Source organism: Cynocephalus volans, chromosome 4 (assembly GCF_027409185.1).
Source record: "Cynocephalus volans isolate mCynVol1 chromosome 4, mCynVol1.pri, whole genome shotgun sequence".
NCBI classification, from domain to species: Eukaryota; Metazoa; Chordata; class Mammalia; order Dermoptera; family Cynocephalidae; genus Cynocephalus; species Cynocephalus volans.
The window spans coordinates 130,364,497-130,391,151 of record NC_084463.1 but is presented as its reverse complement, the minus strand read 5'-3'; the positions used below and the strand labels follow the sequence as shown (position 1 = coordinate 130,391,151).

The 26,655-nt window shown below is 34.1% G+C and overlaps 2 protein-coding genes across 4 annotated transcripts in view; one reads left to right on the top strand and one right to left on the bottom strand.

Annotated features, from left to right (window-relative positions):
* The window catches only part of IMMP1L (inner mitochondrial membrane peptidase subunit 1), an 81,829-nt gene extending 68,913 nt beyond the window's left edge, over positions 1-12,916 (top strand). For all 3 annotated transcript variants that reach the window (XM_063094603.1, XM_063094601.1, XM_063094600.1), the window contains 2 exons: positions 11,734-11,844; positions 12,752-12,916. In XM_063094603.1, the coding sequence (XP_062950673.1) occupies positions 11,734-11,844; positions 12,752-12,820 (180 nt within the window). In that variant the 3' untranslated portion in view covers positions 12,821-12,916. The remainder of the gene's footprint in view (positions 1-11,733; positions 11,845-12,751) is intronic.
* A 51-nt stretch (positions 12,917-12,967) lies between these two features.
* The window catches only part of DNAJC24 (DnaJ heat shock protein family (Hsp40) member C24), a 56,740-nt gene continuing 43,052 nt past the window's right edge, over positions 12,968-26,655 (bottom strand). Inside the window, exons 4-5 of the mRNA XM_063094604.1 lie at positions 18,016-18,084; positions 12,968-14,402 (exon numbers count right to left, since the gene is read on the bottom strand). Of these exons, the coding sequence (XP_062950674.1) occupies positions 14,272-14,402; positions 18,016-18,084 (200 nt within the window). The 3' untranslated portion in view covers positions 12,968-14,271. The remainder of the gene's footprint in view (positions 14,403-18,015; positions 18,085-26,655) is intronic.

Genomic DNA, 26,655 nt, shown 5'->3' with positions numbered 1-26,655 from the left:
AGAAAGCCCAGCAGGCATCATTCATACCAGCAGCTGGGAGAACTGCTAGTAAGTGCTCTTCTTGAGTGCACTAGGTGCTGGAAGCTATATGTGTTATTTAATTTGGTTCTCACAATATTTCCATAAGGTATTTATTAGTCCTAGTTGTTTAGGTGATGTTTAAGTTGCCCAGGGTGCTTAACTGGTGGGTTGCAGAGCTGCATTTAGAACTCAGGACTATGACTCTGTGAGCTGTATCTTGAGCCACTCTCCTCAACAACCCATCAGAGATGACTGTTCAGGCTGGATGGAGGCATTGAGTACTTAGGGAGAAGATGAAGGAGCTTAGCTTGCAATAGCTATGAGAATGAGCAAGGAAAGTCTTAGTCTAAGTTCTAAACCTACTTAGCAGGGAGATGCTTAATAATGAGAGCATATCCCCGCGCCCCAGTGACCTCCCACACTTGTACTCCAGTGCTGTAGGGGTAGCCTACTGAAATTTTTGTGTAAATTCCTCTTTAGTGATGACTATGAACCTAATGTGTGAACCATTTTTAAGTAGGGAAAGACAATAACAGTCCCCAGGAATGACACGGATAGGATAGTAATAAGGCAGAGTTTAAATGAGAAAAAGAAGCAGGACTGTATAGAAATAATCAGTGTATTTAATTATTCTGTACATGGTTCTTATAAATGTAATCTCTTTGTCATCCATCTAGCATTTATTTGGAAGCACTTTCATCTACTATTGATAAACAAAAAGTGGGAAAGAAGTTATGGGAAAGAGAATGTCAGTGAAAACAGATTATTAGTGAAATTATTCCTTGAGTTTGCTTTCAGAGATACCCATAACGGGCACTTGATACACTCCCTTTTTTTAAAATCAAAGATTAATAATGTTTTCTCAGCTTTGTGTTCTAAAATGCTCTTCTCATTTACTGTATCTCAAGGAATATTATTGTTCCCTTTTTTACATATGTTTTTGTTTATAGCTTTTGCTGGTGCTAAAGGAAGAGTAAACAATAATTATTTACTGACGGCATTTCTAATTTTACTGTTACATGAGTCAAATACTGGGTTTTATGAAATCCTTTTAGAACAATATTATTAATAAATTATTTCATTTTCCAAATATTCCCTCCAGTAGTTTGTGTGCACAGGGTCTTAGTATTGCTGGCTTTTGGTTTTATAAATTATGATTAAACAGAACATGCATTTGCTACATGATGTGTAGTAATATGACTTGATACTGCTTAGTTGCAAGATAGTAACATAAAAAATAATTATGTGTATTAATTATTAGACTAAAATAACATCTTATGAATGTATATTCATTATACTGACTTTTCCTGGGAAAGGAAATTATGCATTTTATATTTAATTGATTATTCCATTAGACACGAAACAAAATCTTTAAAATATGTGTGCAAAATGAAATACTTTTGAGATTTGTGTTGTTGATATATCACTCCCATTTTCTTTTACCAAAAAGAAACAGGGTTTATCTGATTGCTTTCATAAAATGTGTGTGCCTCTCTTTTTCCTATATATTATAGGAAAATGAAAAAAAATCATGTAAAAAAGAATTCCAAAAAATTGTTGCATTCCTTGCCTTCGTGATTTTTATTTGTTTCTTTAATGACTATTGTTTCCTTTTTTCCCCACTGATTTTACCAAAACCATTAAAGAAGCACGAGCAATAGGTAGGGCCAATGCACACCTTACCTTTGTTGGTTGTAAACTGTAAAATATGTGGCAAATAAAGGGTTAATTAAAAATCACTCTGTTGTTGGGATTTTCTGTTTTTTGAAACTTCTCAAAGGTCAGGCATATAAATATCTTACTTTTAAGCCAGAACTTTTGCTTAATTAGAACTCTTTCCTTAATCAAATAAATGAGTTTGATTACAGTCTAGTAAATGTGTTATTTGATATTGTGGACTCTTTCATCAGATATCACTCGAATCAAGAAAGGTAGCACCTGTGGGTTGCCCCACAAAAGCCTCTTTTGTTAAATGGATACCCACAGGCCATGAGGCAATTACATTTGTTGCTTGTACTTTTAAAAAGGAGGCACTTAACTAGGCTTGACTCTTTTGTCAAGAATTCTTTTGATTATGTTATCACAGCTCAATTAGTAAACCTCTGAGGTAGAGAAGAAAAACAAGAATGACTTAAGGATATCGGGAAAATTCAGATGTGAGCAAAAGTAAAAATTTCTCTGCGGCATTCATTGAAAACGTATTCAAAATATTCTTATTCAGTCTTATGCACTCATTCAAGATGGCCTGGCAGATTTGAGAGTATAAAAAGAAGAAATAATCTATTAAAAGTTTTGATTATGAGAAGTAATGAACAAAGACAGAATTAGGCATTTCCATTTTATGGCCATTTGCAAAACATTTATTATGTGTTTACTAGAGTCCTTTTCAACTTTAAAAAAAATAGATTTAAATCTACCATTTTTATCCTCTTCATATTTTATTATAATATTGGTTATAGAATTTTTTCTCGTACGTGGTTTGAATTTTAAACTTAAAGTTATTCTAACAGCCAATAACTGTTAGAAAGGAAATTTTTGTTCTGTCCCTTGCCTCACTTCATACCAGAGAAGTCAGGTTTTGCATTTCAGACCCAAACCAAAAATGTGTTGTACTTTATGTTTGTTTAAATATAAATGAGCTCTTGGCTACACTTAATATTTTAGTCATCTAGAGATTTGGTGACACTATTGCTAATTGCAGTCATATTTACTTGTGCTATACAAAGAAGCAGAACCTACTATTTAGATTGTAATTGAGGTGATTTTCTTTCCACACTACCAAAGACAAAAAACAAAACAAAAACAAAAGTTTAAAAATTCAACAAAACTCTTCCTAACCTGCATCATGATGGACAATGTTCCCTTTTTAAAAAGAACAAATATCACTGAAAAGGTTAAGCATTTTAAGACACCCGTATATGTATCTGTCTGTGCATATATATATTTACACATACACTTTAAATTATCTAAGTAATACTTACTGGTCATAAAAATGTAAATTTTGAAATACAAAAAAAAAATTGTTTTTTATACGCACGCAGTGCCCCACAACTTATTTTTTTAACTGACTGACTGTACCTTGGAAATCTTTCAATTAGTTTTATTTTATTTTATTTTTTACCACTGCCTACTATTATGTAAATGAACTATATTTTATTCAGTCTCTGCCTACTGAGGAGCATTTATACTGTTGCCAATTTTGAGAATGTAGACAATACCATAGTGAACTTTGTTATTCATACGTAACTGCATGCTGAGTTTGGCAGATCTTTTCTAGAGATTTTGATACAGAAAAAGAGTAAAATAAAAACAGATAGGAGATGACAGACACTAAAAGAGATGCAAGGTGAAATGCACACTTCACTTACAAAATATTTTAGTCCTTGCCAAAATGATTCTCTTGCATTGTTATAAAACTATGCTAAAAACAAAAACAAAAATACTTGAAAAATTAAGTAATTTGACCATTTGCTTCTGGCAGTGAGGGAGTAACTGGTGATAGACTTGCCCTCCTGTTATAAACAACTAGAAAATTGGACAAACATGTGAAACAGCTTTTTCATACACTACACAGCAGGCAGTATAGGACTGATCCCTGAGAGAAGGAAAAGCCCATGCATGCCCCAACTTGATGTCTTAAGCCAGTTTTCAGACCACAGTGCAAGGGGAAATCCAAGAAAAACATGGGAGATCCTGTTGAGTTGAGGAGACAGAGATTGGGGTAGATGGATGCTTAAGTGGTTGGAATTTAAGGAACAGGATACCAGAGAGGAGGGAGCTAAAGACAGGTCTCCAGAAATATACATACGTATTCCCTTGGCTTTGGGTCTAAATACTAAATTGTGTCTGCTATGGTAAAACTTAGGGACTAAGCAAAGAATGATTCCTGGAGAGCTGTAAGCCAAACAAGTCCCAGGGCTCACATAGGGCTGAGAGAGATGAGTTATGACCAGCCAGTGTGGACAGAGCTTGCTGAGCATCCAGAGCATTCAGTAGAGACACTGGAAGGATCATGACTTGGAAGCAGTGCTAACATAGCCCTTAGAGTAAAATGTAAGAGAGAAAGTAAAATATAAGAGAAACCCAACCGAACAAGCTTAAGGCCTGAATGAAATAAGCTGATCTGCAGCTAACTTAACTGCCTCCCCCAAACTAAACACACCTCTCAATATCCAACACTCTTAAAGACAGACAACAAAATCCACTCAACGAGTGAATATCAAGCTCAATCACAAATTACTAGATAAGTGAAGAAGATGGAAAATGTAACCCCAAACCAGAGGTAAATTAAATGGATATAGAAATGACCGAGATGGTGGAATTAGCAGAAAAGCACTCTTAAAACATCAACTCTAAATATTTTCAAGTATCTAGAGGAAAAGATGAACATGAGGAAAGAAATGTAAATACAGTCACGGTGCATTCTGAGAGCACTGTTAGGTGATTTCACTGTTGTGCGAACATCTAGTGTGGATGTACACAAACTTTAGATGGTATAGCCTACTACACACCTAGGCTATATGGTGTAGCCACCACTGTATAGCAGTCTGGTAACTGAACTGCTATGCAGTACATGACTGCATGAGAAAAAAATGGGATTTCTAGAGCTTAGAAATACATTAGATGGTCTTTATAGTAGATTAGAAATCGCAAAAGAAAAGATCAGTGAATTTGATGATACAGCAACGAAAATTATAGAAACTGAAGGAAAGGAAAAGGCTGGGGGGAAAATGAATAGCCCCAATAACCCACAGGACAATATTAAGCAGATTAACATACACACTATGGAAATCCCAAGGTAGTGAGTGAAAAAGGTGGTTATCTATATGTATTTTTTTTCCAAATTTGATCAAAACTGTAAACCAGAAATCTAAGAAGTTCTGGCCAAATATATACCAAGAAAATCAAACCAAGGAACATCATGATCAAATCGCAGAAAGCCAGTAGAGAAAATCTTCAAAGCAACCACAGAGAAACACATTACATACAGATGAGAACAAAGATTTTTTGCTGATCTATCATCAGAAATAGAGTAAGATAGAAGACATTGAAATGAAATCTTTTAAAGAGTTGTGGGGAAAAAACAGTATCAATCCATTGAAAATATCTGTCAAAAAATAAAGGTGAAATAAAGATATTTTCAAACAAAAATTGGGGGGAACTTTTAAAGAACGTTGAGAAAATTCATTGCCAGCAGACTTTACTACAATAAATGTTAAAGGGTGTTCCTCAAACTGAAAGAAAATGAAAGGAGATGGAAATTTGGATTCACAACAGAATAAAGAGCACCATAAATGCTAAATGTGGGCAAACATGTATTTTGTTTTAAGATCCTTTATATATTGTCTGTTTTAATAAAAAGGAATAATAATTTACTGTGGAACTATGGCATGAGTAGAATGTTTGATGACTGTAACTCAAATGCCAGGGGTAGAGATAGGGATGAAAATATATTGTAAAATTCTTGCATCTTACATGAAGTGATATAATATGTGAAGGTTGTGATACCTTATGTGAATGTGGACTGTGATTAAAGTTATATATTGTAAGCCCTACAGCAAAACTTCAAAGACAAGATGTATATTAAACATGCCAAAAGAAGGAATAAAACAAAATTCAAAAAATACTCAATCTAAAAGAAAGGAGAAAAAAGGGAACAAAAAACAGATGCAATAAATAGTTCACACCATATTCAGAAGTTAACTCAAACGGGCTTATATATCTAAACATAATGCTAAAACTATAAAAGTCGTAGAAGAAATATAGTATAAATATGTTCATGATTTGGGGATAGGTAAAGATTTCTTACGACACAAAACATGAAAAATAGGGAAAAAATTATGAATTGAACCACAGCAACATTAAAAACTATTGCTTGCCAAAACATCATTTAGAAAATAAAAATTCAAACAATTTACAACTATTAAAAAGCAATGGCAGCCAAGCTGGGGCCACTAGAGCTCAGGGGAGAGGAGGAGAGACCTGTGGAGTTCATGAAGGCAGGAGAAGCCAAGATGAGGGAAAGAAAGGATTGCTCCCATCATTTCAACTCCAGGCCACTTCAAGGCTAGAGCTGGTAAGCACACAGAGCAAGAGGAGTTGGCAAAAGCCACAGCTGTGCCCTTTGTATGAAGTTGCTTGGAGGCAGCAGGGGAGAAGAGGGTCTTGGTGTCCCTCAGGCTAGCAAGACCACTAACAAGGTTACAGTGGACCCATGCAGGAGCATGGAGCCACAACAACTGAAAAAAGTAGCCACCCAGATGCCAATGAGTTATTGCTAGGGACTGGTGTACAGCCTGTCCCATGGGAAGTGTTTAGGGTGCAGGCAGTGGGGGAGATGGGCCCACCAGGGGAACACTGGGGCACAGCATGGACAGCTGATCTGCCCCCCGATCAGTGCAGGACCACTCAGTGGAGACTGGTCAGGAATACAGAACTGCAGGGGTGCAGTTTGCTGAAAAGACTCAGGCCCAGACCAGAGTCCAGGTGAACCAGACCTCACGAGACGCATAAGTACATACGAAGTTAACAATTAAAATGTGAGCTGCACAAAAAGCCTTCCCCAAGGAATCAGCAGCAAAGCAGCAATTTAGCTCAACTACAGGGCTCAAGTGCTGGTCCTCACAGGACGTTTCCCTACTTTAGAAGTAAGCAAAGGACAACAAATTAGTTCCAGTGTAGAATTTAAGTGGTGGGAACAGCGAATAATCCAGCGCAGAACTGAAAGAAAAACAAAATACCCACAGATCAGACACAAAGTTTGATATTAACTCGTAAAGGTCTCACATCACCAAAGAACACCTATAAAACCTAGAAGGACCAGAAGCCCCTGGGTAGGGCCAGAGGCCTCAGCCATGCCCCCCAACATCTGCAACCAGTGCAGTGACAACTACCGAGCCACTGCAGGAAGTGCTCCAGGCTCCCAGCCAGGGCAGTGAGGGGGCCTGAGGGCCTCGGCCACACCCCCTTGACAGTGGCAACCAGACGAGCACCACAGGAAGTGCCCTGGGCTCCCGAGCCAAGGTGTGGGGGGGCCGAGGGCTTCAGCCACACCACTCTGACATCTCCAACCAGCCTAGCAATGACTACTGAGCCACTGCTGGAAGCCCCCTGGTCTTCCCTGCCAGAATAAGGGGGGGGTGCCACAGGCCTCAACCACACCCATCTTCCTTCTGTCTTCTCCCGCCTTATTTTCTTCCCTTTCCCCTCTCCTCCGCACCCCTAACTGCTCCACAACATCTTAGAATGTAAAAAAAAAAAAAAAAAAAATTAATAAACTTAAAAAAAAAAATACAAAAAACTAAACAAAAAGTATAGGAGAATGTATATATGATTTCAGGTGAGGGAAGGATTTCTTAAGACATAAAAAGCAATAACCATAAAGGAAAGATTGATATCTTTATCTACATGTTGAAATTAAGAATTTTTATTCATCACAAGACTTCATAGAGTAACACAAATTGGGATAAGATATTTGTAACCATATAAATGATAATAGGTAAAAGTATTTATAAAGACTTTACATCCAGGATATATAAAGACTTTTGTATCCAGAATATATAAAGATGTATGAGTTAAAAAAGAAAAATTCACAGACAGGGAGAAAATATTTGGAATTCCTGTCAAAGATTCATACCTAAGGTACATAAAGGACTCTTACAATGAATAAGATAACCCATTTAAAAAATATCCAAGATATTTTAATAGACACCTCACAAAAGATACACTAAAAAGCTTGTCAAAGAAGAGTAAATGTAATACTGTTCACCTACTAGAATGGCAAAAATTTAAAAACTGGTAATACCAACTGCTTGAGAAGTTGTGGAACTTTAGAAACACAGTTATACATTGCTGTTGGGAGTATAAAATAGAATCACTTTGGAAAAGTTTGATACTTTCCTTTATGTATGTATGTTTAAGGTTAAACATACACTTACTGATGGCTCAGAAATTCAACCCCTCGGTATTTACTTAAAAGAAATAGATCTGTACATGAATGTTCATAGTACTTTATTTATAATGGCCCCAACCTGCAAACAACCCAAATATCCATCAATAGGATTATGGATAAAGATTGTGGTTTACAATGGGATACTATTCAACAGTTAAAAAGGAATAAAAGACATACAACATAGAATAATCATAAAAACTAGCTGAGTGAAAAAGCCAGACACAAAACAGATACTTTGCAATTCATTTATATGAAACTCAAGAATAGGTAAAACTAGTCTCTAATAATAGAAAGCAGATCACTAGTTGTCTGGGCCTGGGCCTGGGTATGGTGGTGGCAAGTTAACTGCAAAGGACCAGAAGGGAACTTTTTGACATGATAGAAATGTTATATATCTTGATTGTGGTTGGTGGTTACATGGGTGTGTACATTTTTCAAAATGTGCCAAAACTTAAAACAGTTGTATTTTACAAAAAATAAAGTATACCTCTGTGAAACTGATTTTTAAAGTAAAACAAAGTATACACCCTTCTCCCTCATACCAAAAATAATTGCATATTTCAAAAGTGGAATAATTTCAAACTTTTTTTTCCTGATAAACTGAGTAACTGATAGAAAGGTAGGTCAGCAAAGGTAACTGATTTTGATTTTAAATGATCCACACTTAGAGGCTTTCCTGCTATGGAGAAACTTGTGTTAGGTTAAATGTAACATTAGTGATAAGGTTGTTTCCTTGACTTGTGTACTTTACATTAAGTGTTAGGTCTGGTATTATCCCTTTACTATAAATGAATGCATCGTCATTATCATGTATGAGCTTCAGGTAAGTAGGAGTCAGCATGTCACACATTTTAACCTATTTCAACTAAATATCAATAACAGTACTTCACAGATTATTGAAGCGATCAAATGAATTTTTTTAAAAATTAAATAAACCAAAAACCCATGTATAGACACTTTTTTGTTACTATTCCTCCCTTTGGTACCACCCCATAATAATCAAGGACTAGAGGTAGATAGCCTAGGTCACATTCCTCCAAAGGCTCCTGGTGATAATGTTTTGAGTTTCTTTTAAACATTTCTTTCCGTAGTTGTTAATTTTATTACTGCAGAAATAATATTTCATCATTTTATTTCACTAATTTGGAAGAAACTTAGGTCATAACTGCCACAAAAGTGACCTAGCTGATGGCAGTTATAACTGTGCTTGAAAATAATTTCTACTTAGAGCTATTTAATCAACAGCAAAGATTTGAATTCCAACTTTGGTTTAGGTGCTGTAAAGATTTAAAATTATATATATATATATATATATATATTTTAAAAAGCACACAGGTAAAAAGGTGAATATTTAATATATAAAAAACCTAAAACTTTGTGGAACATAATGCGTATGAATAGAAAGGACAAAAATATTCTGGGAAATATATTTGCAATAAATATAAGAACCCTGTCTATATTATATAAGGAACACTTTCAGGGTGATAAAATTATACCAAAGACTAACATGTGCAAAACATACATACAGACTATTCATTCACCTGAGATGAAAAACGATCAGAAAACATATGCAGAAAATAATGTTCTACCTTGCCAATAATAAATAAATGCAGAGAAGAATATCACCATGGTATTAAATTAACTATTAAATTAACAAACATTTAAATTTTTACAAAGTTTATACCATTTGTCAGGATATATTCCAAAAGAGTAAAATAGTTAAATGTAAAAAATGAAACCATGAGAGAATTTCTAACTAGGACTCAAAATCCAGAAGCCATAAAAGCAAAGACTGATAACAGAAATGACAAATTGGGAATAATTATCTGCCATTTGAATCACAAAGGGCTACTCTTCCTAATATTTAAAGAGCTCCTAGGAAATGAAGAGGAAAAAGAGATCATCAACCCCCACAGATGAAAGGCAAAACACATGCAATGAGAGAACACAGAAAAGGAACTACATATGGTTTTTAAACATATGAAAAGAGATGCAGCTTCATTCATAGTAAGACAAAAGTAAATGAAGACACTGAGATACCACTTTTCGCCAATCAGATTGGCAAAAAGTAATAGTAGTAATAAAGTTAACCCTCTCAAAAAAAAAAAAATTAAAATCATGACATTACTATCTATTGACTTATTCTGTCATAAAATAGTAAAAACTTACACAAAAGCCAAGCAGGTACAAAGAGTTATAAACATTTCTAGGGCCCCAGACAAGGCCGACTTTACATGGTAAGTGGTCTGAACAATCAGAGAATTTGGTATGGGCAGGCAAGTATGGGGAAAGCTCCATGGAGAGATGGAATGTATATGAACCATGCATCCTGGTTTACGGTCAATGAGATGGGCAGACAGAAATCTCCCTAGCTTGTTAGTATGTTGCCTTATTAGTCTGTAGAATGTTTTTGCCTTTACTGGTTTCCTTCATGGTTTTATTTATTCATATAACATCTTTTTAAAAATCAGAAAAACATATTTTGAGTGAACTTATACGATATGCTGTTCTTCAATTAAACTTATATTCTTTTTTTACAAATACAGAGATTTTAACATTTAAGTGTATCTAAATGCAAAGAATTAATGTAGGTTTTGGCAAATATTTCTAAGTCTTAACATTCCAGAATCATATAACCTCTTATGTAAAGTGAAATTCAAATTTTACATGCTTATGATTATTTTTCAAAACAGTAATTTATGACATTAAAAAAATTGCAGTCTCTCTTATTAAACTCAATAGGGATATTTTTCTTCATATAAATTTTCCAAGTAAAAGCCAGTCAAAATAGTGAAAATAAATTCCTTCCCAATAGATTATTTTGGTCTGGTCAATGATCCAGCCTTTTTGGGTAACAAAAACTGTAAAGTAAAAACTTTTAAAAAATAATTTTAAAGATTGTTGTGGGGAGTAATTCTTTAAGTTTATATTGATCAGATATTAATGGGCAAATATAGCTCATATTGCAGAAAGAGTTTTTAAAGAAGTAATGTATTTGTTCTAAATATGCTTATGGTTGTCACTGAGTAAAGATTTAAACCTAAGTTATTTACCACTAATACATAGGACATATAGGAGATAGGGTCTTTTCATTTAGGAGAAGGTCACCATCATTAATTTTACAACTGATGATTTTATAATAGGTCCTTCTGGTTCTTGATGGTCATTATCGAAGTATAATGCATTGAAGATATGGTCTGTACAAAGGCAGAACAGGGATCTTAATTAGAATTCTGACAAGCCCACTCCAATAAAATGATGAGATTATTTGTAATTGATGTCACAATCAATTACCATTTAGTTCATCATGAGCATTCTAATAGGTCTAGCCTTGGTGTTGGCCCCAGGATGTTGCTGAGTGAGTGGCTGCCCTGCTTATGCTGTTATTGAGACAGGAGGGCACATTTTCAGTCAGCACCCTAATGACCTCTTTTGAAGTCTATTAAATTAATGACTCTGTCACACTGTTTTGATCTCTTATAACCTCAGTTGGGGTTTGTATAACAAATTAATGTTTGGGAATCACATGACAAAAAAAGATAGGTCTTTTAAAAAGTCGAAACCTTGAATATTTAGTAAAAGTAACTTTATTTTGCATGAAATAAAAGCAAAAATGCAAATCTTAGTATTTCTACGTATTCTATAAAAGACAATTTTAGGACATTTCCCTCTGCCTCCAAATGATATGCTTTTTAATTATAGGACCCAATTTAGGTTTCATCTTTTTTTTATTAGGGGCTGCTTTTCTTCTCTCATTCTAGGTTCCAATGGGTCATGTTTGGTTAGAAGGTGATAATCTACAGAATTCTACAGATTCCAGGTACTATGGACCTATTCCATATGGACTAATAAGAGGACGAATCTTCTTTAAGGTACTGTTTTCTGCTTAAAATGTAGACTTTATTCTCTCAGCTGAAAAAAAAAAAAAAGTGAACCTTGAAACCTTCAGACTGTCAGTGGGCTTAATGGTTGCAGTGACTATATTTTATGAACAGTTGTCCTTTACTTAATGGCTATATGTAAAACATTCTTCTCCCCCCCCCACTCCCATAGAGATAGGTAATTGAGAATAATTTTTTGTTATAATAATAAAGTTCAAACTACCTTAGCTGTAGCCTAAGAAACCTTTAATCTGTATTTCTAAAACTCTTTCTTGTACAACTTTTACAACCATATTCATATCCTGAGCATATTTTAATGAGCATCTGCAGAAAAGCCGTCTAGGTTCAAACTACCTGTAATGCAAGGGATATACCAGTTACAGACAGTGAGTCATGGACTTATCGTGGTTATAGAGAATATATAATTCTTAGTGCTTTTTTTTTTTTTTGGACCAGCCTCTCCTTTTTATCACAAGCAATAAGGAGAAAAATAGACATTTATACTTGGTGCTGTTGGATAATTTACAGGACTCTTTACACTTAAACAGATGCCATATTCAAGTACTTAAAACCTAAACACTTTAAGTTGAAGGTGTAGTTAACTCATGAGGGCATTAAAAGAAAACACGGAAACACATATTCATGCATATGTATTCACACACTACACACATATAATTTCTTGTATAATGTTTGAATGTTCCAAACTTTAGAGTTTAAATACATATACAAGTTTATTTTCTAAAGTCTTATTCTGATGTAGAAAGTTTTATTCTTGAGTGATGAGTAAGGAGAAAGCATTTAATTATCTGGCATAGAGAAAAGGGATGAAGTGAAGAAGGGAATATGATGATGATATAGTATCACTTTCATTAATTGTCTTCAATTATTGATTTTACAGATTTGGCCTCTGAGTGATTTTGGATTTCTACGTGACAGCCCTAATGTCCACAGATTTTCTGATGATTAGCAAGCATTTATACTTTTGATGTGTTTGTGTCCTGTTCAAGTGAACTTATTACTGCCATTGAAACCGTGTATTTACTAATAAACTATTTGCTATTCAGTTTGTTATTTTTAATTGTTAAATGCAAAGAATAAGCAACATATACTCTACAAGCTACATTAATTCAAAATATATGGATAAAAAAGTAACCTAAAATAAGTCATTTAAATTTCATGATAGATATAAAAATATTTTGCAGGGCAAACCTGGATGACCACCTCACTTCTGAATTTTTTGGTTTTATAGGTATAATGAAAGTAACCTCTTCTTGAATATGCCTCATGCTTCAACTACATTTAGGTCATAATAGTAACTATTCTTATTTATAAGTCCAATCATCTGACAACACCAAGACCTAATAAAAAGCTGCTAAGTTATAAGCTTGGCCCACTCATTTGAAGTTAAGTAAAAAAGCTGTGATCCCAAAAGGATCCCTTAGAGTTCTTTAAATGAGTTTTGACTTATACTGTACACAGAGTATTAAATACAAAGGAATATATAAATATATATATATTTGGTGGCTGGCCAGTACTGGGATCCAAAAGACAAATCTTTCTGGGGCATGTCATCTACAGTCTGCCAATCAATAATAATACATTATAAAAGTCCATTTCATCCTACCAGCAATGCAGTACTTCCTCATTCATAAATATAGACATTAATGCTTTATCTTACCACTCTGAAATAAAAAGGAAAGTAATACACCAATTTCATTGTTATTTTTTAAGTTTCTGTTTCTTAAATTATATTTAAAGTTGAGATGCAGCGTTCACACACTTTGGAAATAGAGGGCCAGGACTGGAGTTCAGTCTTCTGACTCCAAAGCTATCTTTCTTTCTACTGTTGCCACTTTGCCTTCTTTATAACTTTGAAATAACCTTCATAATGGGAGAATATCCATATCCAGCCTTTATTATGGCAGAACTGGCCGCACATTTTATTCACAGAGACTCTAATTCAATTCTAAAGACCTAGAGTTTGAGATAGGTGTACAACAGGACTATAACTTCAGCAGTTAGCATCATCTGTTAGATCAGAAACTTAGTAACAATAAAGGAATATGATGGTACTGTTAACCACCAGAAGATGAGACATGCTTATATTAGGAAAAAGAAAATTCTTATTTTGTACCAAGGAGGAAACAATAATAAAATTCACAAATGGGAATTCACTAAATGTAATTTACAGTTCAAGTCCTTTTTGTGGCAACCTGTAAATATAAATCATAAATACATATGAATAACTAAGTTAATTTTTTTATTAATCTGAGGCCTCTGCTTGACAATCTTATATTTTCTTTGCAAATAATAGGGCTGACAAAAAAAGAATCCGCTTCCTTGAATGGACAAAGCTGGAATGGCCTCTCCTCATCATGTGTGAATTCACAGTTAAAGGATTCCAAGTAGTGAACAATTTTAGCTATAATGGAGGAGTTCTATAATTAGTGAACATGTATCACAAGAAATCAAGTTCACAACTTCTGCTTCATCCTTGGAAACATTGTATTTTCCACCACATCGGCAACTTAGTGAAAAAGAGTGATCATCTGCAAAGGAAACAAAATAATGCTTCAAACGCTTAAGAATCTACTTTGCTAACACCTTTAAAAAAATGCAGAGTTTATTCCAAAGAGATTCCAAAACAAAATAAAGAAGCTCAGTAAAGATAAAATGTATTAAAAGGAAAACTGGAAAAAATTTCTTGTACGGGGCAGTATTTCTAAAAATTATCTATCAAAGAATATTTGTAGAGGAGATGGGCAAAAGCTGTAAATCAGAAGTCCAAAGATTTGGGGGGAGATGGGTTGCTTTTAAGCATGAAACTTACTTGAAGTTTTTCTGTTCATTAAGATTCATATAAATTTTACATTCTCAACAATGTATTTGTCTAAAATATTACAGTGAAGGAGAAAGAACAACAGTTTTACCTGTTTCACTGTTAAGGAGCAAGATGCTTTTGCCTGGGGTATATCCTTTTAGAGAAAACTGCCAACTCAACTGTTTATCAAGTTCAACACCTAGATACTTTATGTACTGGTATCACACTATTTCAAGAATCCTGCCTCAAATATATAAACACAACACCATTTTGTTTGTTATTTCCTGTGGGGTATGTGGGTGTATCTGTTTGGTGTTTACAAATGATATATGAATTATCAGGAAAATCACTGAAGTGAGGTGCCCCAAGGAGGCAATCTGGTGTACGTTTAGCTGCCTAATGGAAGAAATTTTAAGTCTATCATCTTTCTGGGAAATTGAAATGCTTGTGTCATTTGACTGAAAGAATCTCTGATCTACTGTTCATTCCATTTTACTGTCTTTGAGAAATGACTGTCAAAGAAAAATAATTTATCAATCACATTATCTATTTTATCACTATCATAATTTTTTATTAGAGATAAATGAAGGAAGTCTGAAAGGACTCATAATTCCTACAATCAAATATATTCATTCTGTTATCAAACGATTAATATTTAGGTCTCATCATATGTAATTAAAAAAAAATTCAACTGCCTTACACTTGCTCTCTAAATAAAGTTCAGTCTCAGAAAAATTAGCAATTAAGTAAACCAACTTTATGTGCTGCTTTTCTCAGTACAGAAAACGTGAATTTATTCACCTAATCCTGCTTTTTATTCTTCCCCATGATGCCTTTTTTCTCCATAAAGAAAACTAATCTTGGATTCAAAAATATAAATGAATATCTTCCCTGTCTAAGCCAGCAAATATGTACTACAGCATGTTTTCAAAGTGAATTGTTTTATTAAGTTGTCTAAAAATGTACATTCTCTAACAACTGATTTTCTTAATCTCCCTCTCTTGTTTTTTTACCACCTCAGTGAACACTGAGAAACAATTTGAGGTGACATGTGCTTGGTAAATGACACAGAGGACACCATGGGCTACTGTGGAATTTTGTCATAGATGATTCCAAATGTTAATGCTCACTAAAAATTCACATCTTGTTAAACTTTCTTCTTATATTATCTTACTGTCAAGCTCTTAACAAAGTGATACTTTCATAGAAAGCATTTTAAATACACTGAATGAAGACTAATAAAAGAACAAGTTATATAGTAGACTAACTGTAAGGGGAAAGGTTATTTTCAATCTCTCAACAATTTAGGTATGCCGTTAAAGCATAATAAAATGCATCATTTCATACTGTCCTTTGATCAAGCAGCTGACAATTTGGCTATATCTAATGTAGGGTTTCCTCAATTTTCTTCTGTTTTGGATCTTCACCTTCCAAAGCTATTCTGAAAATGATCCTGAAGAAATCTTTAAATAATTTTTTTACTTGCCCAGTTGATCACACTTTTTATTTAACTTCATCTGCCAAGACTGCTCTTTTCAATTGCAAAAAACGTTTTAGTTCAAAACTTGTACGATTAGTTTTTAAGCACCCCTATAGGAATAATGGCTTTGTGTAGCTGTTAATATTATCTCTCATAAGGATAAGGATTACTTTTATCTTTACGATTATAAAACCCTTAATTTAAATAAGCATCTAAGGATGTCCTATATTTTAAAAATTAACTATTTGCTTATTAGTAATTCATTGGCTGTGGTTGAGATTCTCTACATCTTCTTTACTGTCAAGTTTACTTTAGGGAATCCCATGAACAATAACACATTTAAGATAATTCTTGATGATTTCATGTTATATATTTCCTTTGATATGTTAGCATTTTCACTTGTATCAGAAAGTCCATGTATTTACTGACTGAACAGATGCTTGAACTGCCAAGCCATATTCTTAATTTAAAATAAAATCTTATTATATTTTTAAAAGATTAATAAAAAGGGAAAAATCACAAAAAACCAGTTTTCACTATTCTCACATTATCAGGAATCATTGGTAAACAAAATATATTAACCACATCAACAACAGGAACTAATCCATTTAATAAGAGATTAAACACAAACACACACACGCATGACTGATAAGGCAGAAACCTATATTTTCAAAAAACATACTTAGTTGGGCAGATCTTCCTGATAAATAACATGTTCTAGTCTGTCCCCTCCACAAACTAGCAGTGAAAAGCCTATGTCACTGGTGTATTGTTTTCACAGCCATGGCTCTTCTCGCCCCTACTAGGTGCCCAGTTACACAAAACCTAAAATTTTCCAATTATTCACTGCAAATAAGAATTTCTACTGTAAGATTTCATTTGGGTGGTAGAACGGTCCCACAGACAAAAACATGATTTCCCCTTATAAGTCAGTATGGTTTGTGACCGACTTCTTAAGAGCACTAAGAATCTGCCATTAAAAAAGTAAAGTTAGTTTCAGGAAGGATGGCTTTATCTTCTACCCATCCATACTCATTAGTAAATTTTTATAAACCTTTAAGAAATTTGTGCCCCAGGCTGAAAAATAAAGTTATAGGGGTAAGAGTTTATAAAATTCTAGGAAATAGTAAGATTTTCCTCATCTGTCCAGAGAAAGACTGGAAATGTGGTACTCATGGCTTCCATTTAGAAAAGGATGTTTTCTCAATGATGCCTAACCAGAGCAATTCAAGGAACTATCAGAAGAATGGCGAAATTAAATTAGATTTAAGATTTAAAATTTTAATAATAGAAAAGGGAAAATACATGACTTAATAATGGGTCATTAAGAGGAGTGACAGATTTTTCTTTTCCTCCTAAGAGATAAACAAAAAGAGAGTTAAAAAAAAAAAAAAATCAAGCCTCCAGGTATAAGATATAACATTAAAAGACCTGCCCTGACAGCTTATGATTCCATATAAAGAGAAAATAAAAATTCTAATAGGAATTTATCTCAATCGTCAACATAAAGATGTATAGAGAAAATTATCTTCTTGGACCTTATTTACCATATTACATAGAGAGTAATGCAAAAACCAAAGTAGTAAACAAAACAAAACCCTTATGAAACCGTATGTACCTAACATCTAATCAGAATAGAAAAATAACTGGCAATGAGTCATATATAGGGGGACATCAATAAATGAAGTTAAGAATGAAACAAAAACACTCCAAACACACACACACATATACATGGATAGGCAAACTATTATTTCTTTTTAAGATTTTTAAATATCCTATGAGGTTTTTTTTTTTTTTTTCCTTACAGAAAACTCCTAATATTTTTCTTCCCTGTAGTCAAGAGAAAAAAAAAAATTCGAACCTTCGTTCCAAGACATTTCTTCAAGATGTACTTGAGCATCTACTGGTCCCATATTTCTTAGATCATCTTCTGTAAAATATAAAAGGAGACACTTAATTTTGAAACTTTAACTGTAACTATGAAGAATGCTGAGAAGGCAACTCCAGCCTGGTCATTACAATTCTAATTTACCTATCATTTAAAAACTTAGCTTACTACTTTTGACAGCAGTGTTAAAGCTACCTGACTTCAGCTGACTAAGAAATCTAGAACATACCACTTCTCACAAATTTTAAGTCAAAATCCATCCCATTTTTCGCAAATATGCAGCACACCGAAGTATGAAGTCAGTTTTAATGGTTCTTTGTAATCAACCAGTGATCTCTATTTTGTGAGAAATAGGAAATTTTTTTTTTATCAAACTATATGTGTAGCCAAGAAGGCAGTGTAGCGCTGTGAAAAAATAACTGTACCTGATTTCTAACCTTAGGTGTATCAGTTTTTGCATCTCTAAAATAGGAGTTATCTCTTCCTTATCTTCAGGAGGGTTGCTCTGGACTGAACTGTGTTCAACCAAAATTCATATTGTTGAAGTCCTAACCACCAATGTGACTGTATTTGGAGATAGGGCTTTTAGGAGATAATTAAGATTAAATAAGGTCATAAAGTGAGGCCCTAATCCGACAGGATTGGTGGCCTTATAAGAATAGGAAGAGAGAGAGATCTTTTTCTCCTTACACACCCACACGTGGAAGAAAGGCCTTGTGAGGACACAGCAAGAAGGAGGCTGTATGCAAGACAAGAAGAGAGCCTTCACTGGAAACCAAATCAGCCAGCACTTTGATTTTAGACTTCACAGACTCCAGAACTATGAGAAATAAATTTTGTTTAAACTAACCAGTCTGTGGTATGCTCAAGCAGACTGATAGAAGAATGTTATTCCAATGAAATGAGATCAGGCTAAAAGTGCTTTTAAGCATAAAACTCTACCCAAATGTAAGGGGCATTTGATTTTTAATTGCTTGCAACAGAAGAAGTAATTTAAAGAGAGAATTGTTTTAATATTTCAATAATCCCACAACAAAACTATATTGTGCTCATATTCCACTGCTGTTTCCTGAGCCAAAGTTTTCCCTACAGATGGAAGGTCCAAGAAAGCCTGGAATTCCACCTAAATTTAGTAAGTGCACATACTCTCTTGCTTAAAACAAGTGTACTTTGGGACAAAGAAAGCAACTATAGATGGAAGCACTTGTCTTTGTTTTTAAAGGCATACATATTTCCTGTATGCTTGTATTGTTATTCTAGAAGTCAATGCTTAAAAAACTACTAAAATCTTCCCCCAACCCCAATGAAATTTTCTTTAGCTGTCTCACTGTTCTCTTGTTCACTTGCTGAGAATGCTTCCCTTTGTTCTGTTGTGTGAATGCCTGCAACTTAATTATATTTAATAACTGCCTGTTCAAAATTTGTTGGTGAGTTACACAATTTTAAAATAGATGAAAAGATTATACAATATTTTGAACTTGCCATTGTTTTCTATTAAGGTACGTCGAATATTATACTACTTCATATTTACTGCATACCAACAGTCAATCAGACTGTCCTTAAAATCCAAAGATATAGACTTTGCCCAGTGGTCAGAGATAATTCCTCCATCTCTGTCTGCCCACTGAATAGCTTATGCAAAATCTATGAGTATGCTGAGTAATTTCTGAACAAAACAATTTAATTTCTACATTCTTTGTAAAGTACACTTGGCTAATGCTATTCAGTTATTCCTAATTTTTAAAAAGCTCTACCTAGAAGTCTCATGAATGGAGAAAAAACATCTTATCACATTTTAATTTCTTACTCAGAAGGACCAAGGTAGTTCGCTAGAATGGAGAAATCAAACACTGTTTTAGATTTGAAGAATGAGGTGGCTGGCACTTAGATCCTGTTTAGGGGGGAAAAAAAAGTGTAATTGATTCACAACCAAGTTGCTTATATCCTAGGGTACCTTGTACATATCTTAAGTAATTTTGAAATCAATTAAGCAAACCAGACAAAGCATAGATGATGACAAGATGAATCAGCTTGTTTAATCTAACCTATCTTAGAAACCTGTAGCATAGTCACTGTACAAAAAGACAATTAACACATTCACATATATCCATTATGCCATTTTTACTTAAAGATAATAAATGAGAAATAACTTGCAAATATAACTACCAAGCAAGTCAGCTTCCTACTGTTCTGCTTCTCTACTGGGAAACTATTGTTACTCTCACCTAGTTACTATTTCATGTGCAACCCTTTCTCTTATTCTACCTACTCAGAAAAGTGGCTTTTACATTTTTATTATTATTTTTTCTTCTTTATCTCAAAGCACAGGAACTTTAGAGTAACTACATATTTCTTAGTTGAAAGGTTAGCTTAGATTGTATCTCATGGTAAAAGGGAAATTAGAGCAAAAATATTGTTAGTACCTTGCCCCAGGTCAGAGTTCAAAGGAGTATATTAAAATGTTCTCATATTCTGTGGCTGTCTAAACATCTGCATGCTGACTTGATTATTCATTACCATGTGCACATAGTCCAAGTTTCTGTGGGGATTCTGGTTTTAAAAATCAGTATCTAACACAAAAGAGAACATTCTGTATCATGCCCAGTTCTATGAAAGGTAACAGGCAAAACAACCCTGTTTGGCGGGGAGGGAGAGTGTGAGTGGTGACTGGTAGAAGGCACAGGGGGTCTTCTGGTTAAATGAGTGTGTTCACTGTGAAAGTCCATCAAGCTGTACGCTTAAATTTGTGCACTTCTCTGTATATATGTTACACTTCAATAAAAAGTTTTAAAGGTAGTGCATTGAGACTCCAATGGCTACATTTTTTTTTTCACAGAAATAAGGAAAGAAGAGTCTCATAAGAAAAGTATATTCTTTTAAAGGACAGTAATCTAACAACTTCTGAAAAAGGCTGGGGGTGATTAACTCAGGGGAAAATTGGATCCCCAGAGAACTGTATAATGAGCAGACAGGGTACATACAAGTAAAAGGTGAATCTAAATGTGGGCAGTGGGGGGTGACCAAGATCCTTTGTTGAGAAGCAGGTGTCCAGGGATGGGGCAATAGCAAATTCCCTTCCTCCTCTCAACCCCCACTACAGTTACAAGGAAGGAGCACAAATAAACCAATGTTTTTTTTTTTTCTTTTTAAACAATGATCTCCGCTTGTTCACTACTCCACAGTAGTGATTAGAAAAAGTAATTCTTCCCAATCCCCTAAAGTAACTCACAAGAACCTGTAATTAGCTTTGATAATTGTCTACTAATCAGGCATGGCATCTTCAAAACAGATGAGTTTTCTTTTATAGCAATACATATATAATAATTTTTGCTCACTGCAATGAAACATTTTAATAGGGATCTAGAAATGCAAATCCTATCTCGAAGTTCTCCTGTTAACATGACACTATTAAAAATATCGAAAAAACATTAACTTACTTAGAAGTGACTTAATTAATGGAACAGATTCAAGATTTTAAATCTGAATCTTTGCTACAGAATGATAATAACTATTAAAAACCAACCAAACAAACCAAAAAATAGCATTGCCTGGCATTTGGTGGACTGTATCTTGAGTCCAATGGCACTACATGATTCCTGATTCTTTTGAACTAAATGGGTTCAACTTTTTCTAAGGTATCTAGGAACATCAAGGTCTGTTCACAGTCTGTGCTGTGCTCACAAGCTTAGCCAAATAAGAGAATGGAGACAAGAAGAATGTCCAAATTTACTTACATATAGAAAGCAGTGCATTATAGTTAAAGAGAGGTTCCTGAGAAATGTAATGATAAAATCAAATAATTTATGGGGTTTCTTGAAAAAGAATCTTTCAACCTTTAGAAGTATAGGCCCTTCTGACCTTGTGTTCTATTGGATTTGTCTGACAACAAGAGGTGAAAGAATTCTGTGGCTCCATTGTCTCAACAGCGGGATCTAAGAAAACACTGGCAGGACTCATCAGAGAGGTTTATGAGCCTGCAATTCAAAGAGATTAAAAGGAAAATCTATGGAGATTCTTTCACACTAAAGAATAACATTAAATAACTATTAGCAGCTTGGTTCAGTAAAGCCTACTAGAGCTCTCGCTGGGTCATTCACAACTTTCTAAAAGAGGAAAGGTTTTTTTCAGCTCCATTTGGGAATCAATAAATATTTCTTACTTCTTACAAGACAATGGAATTCCAGTCTTTTTAAACATCCTCCTAATGATAGTAAAATTCCTAAAACAACTCTTTGTTTAATGCCTAAATAATTATATTTCTACTCCCAGGAAAACTTTTCTAACTACAGCTACAATTACAAAACAAAAATAAGCAAAAATAAAAAATAATGGCAACAAAAAGCTACAGGAGAGAGGAATTTAACTTTATTCAATATGGCCAAGATATTTAAAAGTTTTATTCAACCCAGTACTAGCCAATGATCAAGTCCATCTACAGCTCTGTTCATATTATTCATGTGTGGCACTGTCATGTTATTCAAATGATCATCACATACCCAAAATGGTCTCATTTAGCAATTAGTCTACTGTATTTATTTTTATGCCATTTCAAATGCTTAAAGTTTATTCCAAACCTAAAAACATCTGTGTAAATTAAAAAAAACGACAGTGTTTTCCTGTAGGCCTCAGTATCTTGCTGTCTTAAAACCAAGTAATTTAATTTTAAACAATCACATTTAAAAAAATTGCTGGCCGGTTGGCTTAAGTTGGTTCAAGTCTGGTGCCGTCAACACTAAGGGTGGGGGGGGTTCGATCCCTGTACGGGTCAGCAAAAAAAAAAAAAAAAGGTTTGCTGAACTAAAAATCATTTCCCTATACATTATCAAATTTTTCATATAGGAACAACTTAAAGGTAATCAGTATCCTTGTCTTTAACGTGGCTCTGCTCTTAGAGAAGTCTCTACCTTAATGAGTAATTGAGAATCAGGCAACATTTAATTTGAAACCCGTTCATCAAATCAGAAAGCCCTATCATCCTTTTCAAATGAAATTAAAGAGTCATAATTATAAGGCTTTTCACTTCAAACAAATACTAAAAACTTGGAGCTGAACTATAAACTTGAAGAACTGTGGAACTTTTTATAAACTGTACATAAGCCCAATCAATGCTCATGAAGGGTACCAAATAAAACCTGAAAACTGAATTCCTTCTATTTCACAAAACAGGTAAAGCAGCAGCATTAATAAAGTGGCCTGGCTTATTGTTCTGACGCTCAAAAATGCCTCATCTCTGACTATTTGAAACTAAAAATAGTAGATTATACACAGAACTTGGAAGCCTAGCACAGTGATTAAGAGTCAGAGAAAATGGCTTTGAATTCCCCCCATCAATTACTAGCTATGTGACCTTAGTCAAATGACTTAATCTCTCTGAGCCTTAGACTCTTTCTCTGGGAAATAGATATTAATATCTTTTAATAACCATGAGGTTATTAAAACAATGTTTAAAAGACAATTACTACAGTTCTAGTGCTCAATAAATGACAGCTATTTTAACTGTTATTATCCAGCAATGTTTGTGTTGAACTGTCTATACCAGACCATAAGAAAATGACTAAAAAACAATCCATCACTAGTGTGGGAAAAAAGCATCAAGTACCACAGTGCAGGAAGGCAGCAACTCTTGACCTTGCCTGGATTTGTAACAGTGTTACGAATTTGCTATACTTTGCTATTGTCAGTTCCACTAAAACTGACCCATTATTCTCAAAACCATAGTCACTGTATAATTTTTTAGTCCTTCCAAAGTATCAAACATGGAAACAAAAGATAGGTAACAGAGAAAACATTTTCAGAATAATTAATTTTGTAAATTAAATTCAGAGGGTAGAAATGATGATGGATTAGAATATCAGAGAAAGCTTTGGAGGGCAGTGCAGGGTGGGGGTGGGGGAGATGGGAGGACTTGAGTTGGACCTCAAACAAAGAATAAGTTGTGTAGAATCAGAACCGGAGGGTGTTCTGAGTAATGTCAAACAGTATAAGCAGATGTGTCTGGCAGCCCCTAGATGGACCAGAAGAGAGTATTCGCCTTAGGTTTGCAATAGGTAAAGTTGGAAGAAGTAATAGAGACAAGCTTAAAAGCTTCTGTCCCATTTAAATTCCAGGTGAATGGGTAAGCGTTGTTTTGGGAGGGAGGGGAGTTATAAATGTTCTTAAATACAGGAGTGAGAATAAAGAAAGCTAGATCAATCAAAATATTAAGGACTATTAGAGAAGGTGGCAGTAGAGAATGGAAAGCCAATTAGTAGCTATAGAAATACGGTATGTGTTAATCTGAGGATGGACTATGCAGTAGCTGTAAGAATAAAAATATCACATACGGGAAAAAAATCATTAAAAATAAAAAAATGTCAACTGACATTTCTGATTCACTGGTTGTAAATAGAGCAAAGTAGACATAACCAGAGTGTAATATGAAACCAAGGTTTCAAGTCTGAGGGAAAAAGTAAGCAATGAGAAAGGTGACCAGATCTTGGTTTTGGACCCACTGATTTCAACTGGGTCAAGTTAACCATGTAGAAAATTGGGAGAGAAGTTAAAGTTGGAAACAAAACTTCCTAAAATCGTACGCTTCTCTATTATTAAATCAGACCTCACAATTGTCAGGTACACCAGAATTACAACTATAATATTGCCCACAGGTTTCTATAGCATTATTTGAAACTAGCCAAATTTTTATTCAAAATCAATGAGAAATAATCTCAAAATATTTTCATTGCAAAAACAGTTATTTGCATTCAAGTGAAAGTAACAAATAATGTGAGTAGTCTCCTTCTTCTGACTTAAGATGAGGCAGGGAAACTGTCACAGAAAGTTTTATCTGTACTTTCTTCTCCCTCTCAAGATAATGCCAGCCCCCAACTGTCTAGATGGATTTTCTGGATCATTTCACATACTTACTTTTCCCAGAGACAGTCACCAAAAAAACATAACCCCTGATGCTTATCTTCAAGTTTTACCTGAAGCAAATTTTTACAACCAATTTTGAAATTCCCAAAATCAAATGGAAATACTAATATGACCATAAATGGAAACCCAGTCTGACTAATTCAAGTATTTTGTAAGGGTCAGCTTTAGGACATAATTTACACAAATATCTACTGGCCTTAAGTCATTATTCCTAACATTTAACCCCGATTCACATTATCTACATTTAAAAATATATTATTTCCCTTATTACAGAGTTAATTGGTCTTTCACATTAACATGTTTTTAAGGAAGGATTCTTATTTTGAGTTTAAGAAGTTAAATGTTGATTTAGTTACCTGACACATAAATGTTGATGGTGTTTTAAGACACATTCATTTGGTCCAAGATTTATTTGCTTATCTTCCATTCTCAAATATTTACCTTAATAAAGAGATGAAGTGAATTCTATAATACAACACCAGAAATGACCTATTGTATATAGCTAAGGAGAACAGCTGATTAGCTTTGAGCAAAGGCAATCTGACTTTTCAGTGTCTGGCCCAACCCCCTTCTGGGCCAGGCTATTTTGAATATCCAAGTACTTGGCCAACTGTATAGACTGTTTTTAGTAAAGGTTCGACATTACCACAATAATTCACTAATAGAGAACAAAGATATATCTTATATAGAATTATATATCAGCAAGAATTCAAAACACAATCCACTTATTTTTTAAAACATTATTTAATTTGATTAACGTCATTTGAAGGTTTGTTACTCTTTAGGTCAAAGAGAAGAAATTAACTCATACACTGTGTAACTCCATAGAGCCACTGAGACATCAGAGATCTGTGACTGTCACACTATAAAGCTATTGAATTATGATCTCTATTACTTTCCCACAATATGCTTCTGATGTGTTTTTTAATGTGCTTACTATATGAGAAAACTCCCCAAAAGATTTATAAAGGCACCCAAAATTATGCAACATATTATTCATGTGAACATGTTATAAATCCCGAAAGGGTTTTCCAAAGTGCTCATCTGGTTGTAATGCTAAGCCTAGTCTTGAATAACTACATGCCTTTCAGGGGAACACTGGAAGCAGCCTTTGGAAGCATCCTTAGAAACAATAAGGTAAATATGCCAACTGGAACTAACTGATTAATTCACTATTAACATTGCTTTCAAAATGTGTAATCTCTGGGAACCAAATATTACTCATCCTTTTCTTAGATTTGCTTTTCTTCAGACTGGCCAACATTGCCCTAAAACACCAACTAAGAATACAGAAGAATACAGAAGTGGAAATGAAGGAGAAAAAATATATGTACTTTACTTTAGGTTATCTGCTCTAGACTATTACTTGTTCCTTATTAGAAAGAACCCATTTGATAATTTCTTTTGAGAAACAAAGAAATATGGATTACCCTTTAAATTATCTTTTGGATAAATATGTGGCTGTGGACAATATTGATGAGGCTTTCCATACAACAGAGCACCAACTTTGAGCTGTGAAGTAAGAGAAAGCATTCAACATCAGCCATTATAGCATCTCCTACCTCCTTCTCAAGTATTACAGAGCTCAAGTTTATTTTATACTGCAAATTAATGGCGGCAGGAAACAAGCATAGTTAAAGCGCACTCTATAAAAAGAAAGTTTTACAATGAACTATCACCACATGTAAAAAGAGTTCTGTA